At 37.1% G+C, this 9996-nt stretch overlaps 1 protein-coding gene across 4 annotated transcripts in view; it reads left to right on the forward strand.

Annotated features, from left to right (window-relative positions):
• The window catches only part of KCNT1 (potassium sodium-activated channel subfamily T member 1), a 205286-nt gene that overhangs the window by 110308 nt on the left and 84982 nt on the right, over positions 1 to 9996 (forward strand). For all 4 annotated transcript variants that reach the window (XM_044661255.1, XM_044661256.1, XM_044661253.1 and 1 more), the window contains one exon: positions 7037 to 7116. In XM_044661255.1, coding sequence (XP_044517190.1) covers positions 7037 to 7116 — 80 coding nt within the window. The remainder of the gene's footprint in view (positions 1 to 7036; positions 7117 to 9996) is intronic.

A 9996-nucleotide genomic window follows, 5' to 3' on the forward strand; every position in this document is an offset into this window, starting at 1 on the left:
AGAAGAAGAAGAAGAAGAAGAAGAAGAAGAAGAAGAAGAAGATGATGAAGTTAGGCAGTGCTCTCCTCTAGAAGGAAGGAGAACATCCTGGGGTTGGTAGATTAAAGCAACAAATATATTTCACTCCCTGAAATTCTACCATCCCTCTAGAGTAAGTTTTGACCTCTCCAAAGTGCTTGTTTAGAATGCAAATACTGCCAGGAAGCTTTTTATTCACATGAACATATTGTCTGCTTTCTCCTAAGCCTTTAGATTCTCAGATTTGCTAAAGACTAATGCTAGAGCTAAATAACCTGTGATTACAGTTCTCTAATGAGAACTCCATTGTTCAAATAAATAAATAATAAGTCTTCTTCCAATCCCAAACTGGGAATTAAATGAAAGGACAGGTTTCCATATTTCACTTTGATGAAGTAGCAAAAGTAAAACTAATACAGCCTCAGCCACTTCCCAGCTGTGTGACCCTGGGCAAGTCACTTGATCCCCATTGCCCACCCTTACCAATCTTCCACCTATGAGACAATACACCGGAAGTACAAGGGTTTAAAAAAAAAAAGTAAAACTAATAGAACTGACTATATCAAATATCCAAGACTGTGGAACAGATAGTTAAAGAGGTCATGTTCCTTTCCCTCAGGGAGCTTGGGGAAACAACTCCACAATGAAACAATTGATGTTATAAAGAATAATTAAATAATATAAAGTAATTTATAAACCTTTTTGTGCTATATAAACTTTAGCTATTATTATGAATGAAATTAATCATGATAATGAAGTAATTAAATTAATTCAAAATTCTTTGAAGATCTTAAAGTAATATATTGATGTTAGCTTTTATTATTAATGAAAATAATTTAAGATAAAATAATAGCTGGGCAAAATAACACATCACAAGGAAGCTGAGGCTGGGGAATCTTTTGAGCTCGGGAATTCTGAGCTGCAATGGGCCAATTGGGTGACTGAACTAAGTTCAACATCAATATGGTAAGCTCTCAGGCTCAAGAGAATCAATCCATTTGACAAAAGGAGTCAGGTCTGGGCTGGGCAGTGATCAGACTGGGATATAACTAACCTTTGCACTAACAACTTCTACAAGATAGGGACACCTACTTTTTAGATATATAAATGAATGAATAAATAGATGGATGGATGGATGAAAATATTTTAAAAGCTATTAATTATATGATTCACATCAAGGAGCTCAAAAGGGATGTAACCATATAATAAATGGTCCCTATGGACAAATTCCTTTGTGAGAGTCTGTAGGTAGGAAGAAGAAGAAATAGACTCTTTCCTTGGGAAAATTGCAGCTTAAAGTGCAAGTTATGAGGGTGGTAAAATATGTGCACAAATACTTTTAATACAAGGAAGAATGAGATCAGCGCCAGAAGAGACCTATAAGATGCTATGGGAATCTATAGCAGGGAGAGATTGGATCAGGATGATGGGATAGAAAAGTTTTTCTAGAGTAGGTGTTATTTGAATTGGGCTTTGAAGAATATATAGAATTTCAACAAAAAGAGAATTAGGGGAATGGGATGATGGGAGTACATTTCAGGTCTTGGAGTCATAGAATCACAGATTTAGAGCTAGAAAGGACATTAGAGGTCATAGAATCCAATCTATAATTTTTAAGTAGAAAAACTGGGAAAAAGTAAATAATAAATAAAATACAATAGGGAAATTGAGGAATTTAGCTGAGGTTAAATTATTTCCCTAGCTACACAGCTAGTAAGTATCTGAAATGAGATCCAAACCTAGGTCTTACTAACTCCAAATCCATTATCATAGACACTATACCAAATATTATGAACAAAAATTGTATTGGTAGGAAAACAGAGCTTATGCCATTCAACATCAGTCAAAAAAAATTTTATTAAGCACTTACTTTACATTAGTGACTGTGCTAAGTGCCAGAGATACAAAAAAAAGCAAAAGATACAAAGGCAAAAACAATCGTCACTACCTTCATGGAGCTCATATTCTAGTAAAGGAAACAACATATAAATGACCACATACAACCTAGCAGTATCAGATCTCAAACTGTACTGTAAAGCAGTAATCATCAAAACAGTCTGGTACTGGCTGAGAAATAGAAAGGTGGATCAGTGGAATAGATTAGAGATAAATGACCTTAGCAATCTAGTGTTTGATAAACCTAAAGATCCCAGTTTTGGGGATAAGAACTCATTATTTGACAAAAACTGCTGGAAAAACTGGAAAACTTTAGTATGGCAGAAACTAGGTATAGACAGATATTTCACACTCTTTAACAAGATAAGATCAAAATGAGTATATGATTTAGATATAAAGGATGATAACATAAGTAAATTAGGGGAACATAGAATAGTTTACCTGGCAGATCTATGGAAAAGGGAAGAATTTATGACCAAACAAGAGATAAAGAACATTACAAGATATAAAATGAATAGTTTTTATTATATTAAATTTTAAAGGGTTTCTATAAACAAAGTCAGTTAAACAAATATCAGAAGGGAAACAACAAACTGAAGGAAATCTCAAATATATAGAGAATTGAGTCAAATTTATAAGAATACAAGCCATTCCCCAATTAATAAATGATGAAAGGATATGAACAAGCAGTTTTCAGATAAAGAAATCAAAGTTATCAATAATCATATAAAAATGTTCTAAATCATTCTTTATTAGAGAAATGCACATTAAAATAACTCTGAGATAACACCTCACACTTTTCAGATTGGCCAATATGACAGTAAAGAAAAGTGATAAATGCTGGAGGGGATGTGGCAAAATTGGGACACTAAATTGGTAGACTTATGAACTGATCCAACCATTCTGGCGGGCAATTTTGAACTATGCCCAATAGGCTATAAACCTGTGCATCTCCTGTGATCCTATAATACCACTACTAGATCTCTATCCCAAAGAAATAAAAAAGGGGGTCAGGGAAGGACATACTTGTACAAAAATATTTAAAGCAGGCCCTTTCTGGTGGCAAAGAATTGGAAGTTGAGGTAATGTCCATTATTTGGGAAATGGCTAAACAAAATATAGTATATGGTAGCAATGGAATACTATTGTGCTGTAATAAAATAATGAACAGGATGATTTCAGAAGAAGCTGGAAAGACCTACATGAACTAATGCAGAGTGAAATAAGCAGGACCAGGAGAACATTGTGCACAGTAACAGCAATATTGTATGATGATCAACTGTGAAAGATTTAGCTACTCTCAGCAATACAATAATCCAGGACAATTCTGAAGGACTTATGACCAAGAATGCTATCCATCCCCTGAGAAAGAACTATTAGAGTGAGAATGCACATCAAAGCATATTATTTTTCACTATAGTTTATTTGGGTTTTTATTTTGTGGTTTGTTTGATATTAGTATTCTCTTACAACAATGACCAAAATGGAAATAGGTTTTCCATGATAATACATGTATAACCTAAATCAAATTGCTTACCATCTCCAGGAAGGGGGAAGGTAGGAAGGGAGGGAAACAATTTAGATCTTAGAACTTTAGAAAACTTATGTGGTACATTGTTATTACATGTAATTGGAAAAATGAAGTATCTTTTAAAATATAAGCAAATTACCATATCCATACAAGATAAAAAAGACAAAAGAAGATAAACTCAGAGGCAAAGAGACCGGCAGTTTGGGGATGGGAGCAGAAGAACATGTGGGACCTAGAAAGAATTACTTCAGGAAGCAGGATTCAAATTAGGTTTTGAAGGAACTCAGGAGAGAAAAATCATTCTAAACCATGTGGGACAGCCAAAGCAAAGGTTTTGGAGACTGGGGATATTGAGTCATATTAGAAGAACAGCAAGTAGAGCTCAGCCAATGGCTGGTATACATCTTTTTTAAATACAGGTGAAATCATGCAAAATATATTTCCATATTAGCCATGTTTGGGGGGGGATAAAAAATAAAGTTAAAAAGTATGTTTCAGTCTATATTCAGAGTTCATCATATCTCTGGGGGCAAATAGTATTTTTCAATATAGGTCCTTCAGAATTGTCTTTGATAATTGTTTTGATCAAAGTAGCTTAAGTCTTTCACAGCTGATTGCATCTATTGTGTACAGTGTTCTCCTGGTGCTCTTATTTCACTTTGTATCAGTTCATATAAGTTTTTCTGAAATACCCCTCATGAATAGTATTCCATCACAATCATATACTACAACTTCTTCAGCCATACTCCAATCAGTAGGCATTCCCTTGATTTCCAGTTCTTTGCCAGAACAAAAAAAAAAGTAGCTCAAAATATTTTTATATATGTAGGTCCTTTCTCCTTCTTTTTTGTCTCTTTCAGATATAGACCTCTTAGTGCTATTGATGGGTGAGAGCATTTGTGTAGTTTGATACTACTTTGGGTATAGTTCCAAATTGTTTCCCTTAAAAGTTGGATCAGTTCACAACTCTGTCAATGGTGTATTAGTGTACCTATTTTCTTACAACCCCATCAGCATTTATCATTTTTCTTTTCTGTCACATTAGTTAGTCTGATAGGTATGCAGCGGTACTACAGAATTGTTTTAATTTGTCTTTCTCTAATCAGTAGTGGTTTAGAGCACTTTTTCAAGTGACTGTTGATAGCTTTGATTTCTTCTTCTGGAAAATTTCAGTATTGGGCATATTGTGCTTAATTTGAGGTTCCAGTTAGACATCCAAGTGAACACACCCAGCAGTATTTAGAAGTGAAAGTCTAGATATTAGGGCTTAAGATATAGATTTAGAAATCATCTAAATAGAGTTGTGTAGAGAAGGGATAGAAGAGCTTTGATGATGCCATTTTTAAGGAAGAGAAAGAAGTGGAACTAGGAAAGGAAATAGAAGGAGTGGGTCAGAAGTAGGAGGAGAACTAATGTCACAAGAACCAAGAAGGTGATGGTTACTGGCCAAAGGCTACAAAATAATGGAAGAGAATTAATATTAAGATGATTTTGAATATGGAGATTAGCAAATCATTAGGCACCTTTGAGGTGGCAGTTTTATTGGTGCGGTAGATTGTAATCTAAATTATAAGTGGCTGGAAAGTGAGTGGGTAGGGAAGAAATGGAAACACATAATATAGACAACTTTCTAGAAACTTGGTAGTAGAGTAGAAAAGAGAAAACTTAATAGGGAAGCAGATTCTAGAGAATGTTATAAGGGTTTTAGATAAGGGAAACCTGAGAATGTTTGTGGACTGAGAGGAAGAGGGCAATGAAAAAGAATAAATTTAAAATTCAGGAGATGGGCAATTTACAGAGTAAAATCCTGAAGAGATCTACCTGGAAGAGATTGAGGACAAAGTTAGAAGCATTCAGTCTGGAAAAGAGAATTTGAATTCCAAGGACCTGGGTTTGAGATCCATCTTTGCTAAATTGTCCCTTGAGTGACCTTGAGCAAATAATATTCCCTCTCTGGTCCCCAGGTTTCTCATCTATAAAATAAGGTCGGACCAGATGCTATCCACAGTCCTTCCATCTCTAAATGCTTCTAGCCTTTGATTGCTGCTTATTTTCCCTTTCTGTGTGTGAATAAAGGTACAGAGGGATTTAAAGAAGGGAAGGTGAGGGGGCTCAGCCTTCTCAGTGAAGCAGAAGATGAGATCATCTCCCAGAGTAAAGGGGCCAGGGATGAGGTTGGGTGTTTAAGAAGAGTGAAAAAGGTTGGAACACCTGCTCAGAGAAATTTGATAGAGGAAATAAATGAAGAACAGGGTGAGAGGGAGGGAGAGAGTCACAGATAAGACTTTCCTAACTTTGTTCACCCTAGGAACAGAAATAGGTGGGATTTTGGCAGCAGCATTAGAATCGATTTCTATCTTGTTACTGTCTTCTAATTGCTTAGTAATTAGGAAATGTGTCTCCCAATAGAGGCAGTGGCCTCCCCTATGGACCTCCTCAGGGAGAGGGCTATATTTTCTCCTTCACTGGTCTCCCTCACAGAATCATGAATGTAGAGATAGACATACATCAGGAACTTAATAAGTACTCATTAAATTAAATTTTGAAATGACAGATTTCAGTTCTTTGGCTCCTGATTTCTCTTTGCCAATTCAAAAGATCCAGCTGCTGTAGAAGCCCCTACAGAATTATTGGATAATAAATTCCTATCTATATAACTTACTTTACATTAAATGTGCTTTGGAGACTAATTAATTTTTCAAACACTTTTTAAAAATTAAGTTGAAGCAGAGAGGGAGCTGCCAAGGTTTCTCGTTATTAAGGGTGCATGAGATGACATTCACCTCTATATCAATTAGAAGCTCCCAATTATAGTTGGCGGGTAAGGGAGAGCCCATGGGGATTTTATTTCTTGGCCAATAGCCTACAAGGTTAGGCAGGACTAAGGGGTGAGGAATAGCTGGTACAGGGAATGCTTATCCAGTATTGATAGTCACTCTCCTGAGACATTTCCCAACTCTTTTTTACAAGGTCAAATGCCTTTTTTCAACAGACTCCTTATATCCGCTTACAAGGTTGAGTGCAAAATGGCAGGCAGATAGTTCAAGTTCAAGAGGTTTTGAATAAATATCTCCTGAAAGGACAAGATTAACAGTCACCCTCTTATTTTCCCCTACAAAGCAGACTGACCTTCTCCAGGCAAAAATATCCCTCTCCCATGCACACACATATACCCCTCTAATCCCCTCCACCTCACCCCCACCCCAAATAACAGCCACTGAAAAAGGGACTATTATCCCCTTAGAGAAAAGTTGGCATTTAGTGTGGCCTGAAAGTGCCCTTTTAATGGATTCTCCTATTCCAAGAATCTGGTGACAGGGAAGAGGTTGTGGAGATAAATTATGTTAGGTTTTTGTTGGTTTCCTTGTTTATCAAGTAGATCCTGGAAAAGTGGAGCCATGGTTTGGAAATAAACTGGCGTTAACATTTAACATTTCTCTCATGATGATATTTACCAAATTTGTACGGCATAAAGTGATAGTCAGAAGGGACCATAAGAGATCAGAGTCCAACGATCCCTCTTCATTTTAAAAAGGTCCAATCTCTGTCCTAAAGCCCAAATTTTTTCTCTTGTTTTTTTTTCTCCTGCAGGGTACAAGTAGAATTCTATGTCAATGAGAACACCTTCAAAGAGAGACTCAAGCTGTTCTTCATAAAAAACCAAAGATCCAGTAAGTGATGGGGCTGACATGGATAGGGATTGTGGGGACTAGTCAGAGAATCTCAAAACACAAACTCTGAATGAGGAGAAAAAGGAGGAGCCAAGGATGAGGATGGTGACTCACCCATCAATCACCCACCCACATCCCACCCCTTTACCCACCCTCACCCACTGAAAACCTAACTCTCTAGATAAGAAAAGAGCAGAAAGGGGAAAGGTGGGAGGGGAATGAGAGAATATGAAAAAGTCAGTGAGAAAAAATAAGAGAATGGAAAAGAAATACTGTAGATCTAAACTCAGGCCTATAAACATTAATTTCCCTGTGTGCAAGGTGCTGTACTAAGGTGCAAAGTACCAAGTCTGGAGTCAGGAAGACCTGAGTTAAAATCTGACCTCAGACATTTACTAGCTATATGACCCTGGGCAAGTCACTTAACCCTGTTTGCCTCAGTTCTTCATCTGTAAAATGAGCTGGAGAAGGAAATGGCAAATTACTCCTGTACCTGTGCCAAGAAAACTCTAAATGTGGTTACAAAGAGATAGATATGACTGAAATAAATGAACAACACAACATGGAAACAGATTAATAAATTAATTAAAGTTAATTTAAGGAGGACAGGTGCATTAACAACTAGAAGATTAGAAAAGGATTCCTGGAGGAGGTGATACCAATGAGTTAAACCTTAAAAGAAGCTAATGATTCTAAGAAATGGAAATGAGAACTGAATGTGTTCCAAGCACAGGTGTCAAAACACAGAGATAAGAGATAGAATGCTATGTTTGGGGAACAATTAGACCAGCTTGGCTGGAATGTAGAGAGGGAAAAGAAGTGAAGTGAAGTACATCTGGAAAGAAGGGCTGGAACCAGATTTTGAAAGATTGTAAATATCTAGCTGAATTTATATTTTATAGTACAGACAATAAGGAGCTAATAGAGATTTTTCCAGCAGGATAGTGATATGGTCAAACATACTTTAGAAAGATAATTTTAACATCTACGTAGGGTATGAGTGTAAGATATGAGACTGGAAGCAAAAAAAACCCCAAATCATTAACTATTACAGGCTGGAAATTATGAAGGCCTGAACTGGGATGATGGGCAAATCAATGGTGAGAAAGACATAAATGTAAGATACATTGGGAAGGTTGAATTGATAAGACTTGGCAACTGATTGAAAAGGGATAATTCCAAGGTATTAGAGGAAAGTGATTAGAATATTGGGGGCAGCTAGGCAGCAAAGTGGATAGAGTGCCAGGCCTGGAGTTAAGAAGGCTTGAGTTCAAATCCAGCCTCAGACATTTAATAGCTGTATGACCCTGGGCAAGTCACTTAACCCTGTTTGCCTCAGTTTCCTCAACTATAAAATGAGCTGGAGAATGAAATTGCAAACCACTCCAGTATCTTTCCCAAGAATACCACAAATGGAATCATGAAGAATTGGACATGGCCGAACAACAATAATAAAACCTGTTTCCAAGGTTGCCAGTGCTCTCAACTGGTAAAATCAATAGTCTTTTTCTTAATCATAGATCCTTCTTGATCTTTCTATAGCTTTTGACAGGGATAATCACCCCTCTTATGGATACTTTCTCCTTCCTTGTCTTTCCAGATTTCTTTTGGTTCTGCCTTTCTGACCATTCCTTTTCAGTCTTTTTTGCTAAATCATTGTACTTCTCTTACCTTCTAAATTTGGGTATCTCCTAAGGCTGTGTCCTAGGCTTTCCTCTCTCCTTTGGTAATATCATCAAATACTATGGATTCATCATCTCTATATAGACTCCCAAATCTATATATCTAGGGCCTTAATTTTTCTTCTGAATTTCAGTCCCACATTATCACATTACTGCCTACTGGGGTTCTCTACCTGGTTATCCCTAGATAGGCATCTCAAACATATTGTATTCCCACCCCAAAAAAGTATGCCTTCTATTAAGTTCCATATTTCAGTTGAAGATGGCACCATCTTTCCAATCACCCAATTTCTCAATCTTGAGTTCATTATTAACCTTTCTTTTTGTTGCTACCACTATATCCAACTGGGGTTTCATGTCTTGTGAATTCCACCTTGACAACATTTCTCACATATATCTCTTTCACTCTAAACACATGCCTGAAACTATTCTAATACCCCCAACTATCTTTACAGTTTTGTTTCATACCAAGCCCTCTATGTATTCTCCATTACAGTCAGCCTGGCCTCCCAGCTGTCTCTCACCACCTCTCACCTTTTCCCCTCCACACAAGTGGTCCTAATGCCCCTCTTTCACCTCTATCTTAGTGATTCCCCAGTTTCCCTTAAAGCACAGCTCAAGTGTCTCTTCCTACCCAAGATTTTTCCTGATCCTTCCTAATTATTAGCTTTCTCTCCTTGAATTTCTTGATCTTACTTCATATTTACTTTCTTGTGTCCTCCCAATAGAGTTGGTAAGCTCCTTGAAGGCTGGGATTATTTCGATTTTGCCTTTGTAACCCCAGCAACTAGCAGAATATTTAACATGCAATAGGAATTGATAAAAGCTTATTGAGCTGAGTTACCAGCCTCTTTCAACCTGAAGGCAACAGCTCCTTAAACTGATCTGGCCACAGCTTGACCCTGATGCCTAGGCACCAACAGAGCTTTAAGCCCAACTACCAACTATGCCCCAAACCTCATCCATATACTAAACCCTCACTTCAATCATCTGTCTCCCAAATACTGTTGGTACACAAGTTGATTTAATATAAATGGTTAAGTACAGCCCTTTCCTCCTTCTAGGGATACACTTGTGAGCCTCAGAGCTCAGTGTGGAGCAGGAGCCACCATCACTGAAAACTGTTTGCATTGACTTTCTTCCATCATTCCACTCCTGGACTTTTCAAATGGTTGTTCTACTTAAAGTAGAGAGAGAG

The sequence above is a fragment of the Gracilinanus agilis genome, chromosome 2 (assembly GCF_016433145.1).
Source record: "Gracilinanus agilis isolate LMUSP501 chromosome 2, AgileGrace, whole genome shotgun sequence".
NCBI classification, from domain to species: Eukaryota; Metazoa; Chordata; class Mammalia; order Didelphimorphia; family Didelphidae; genus Gracilinanus; species Gracilinanus agilis.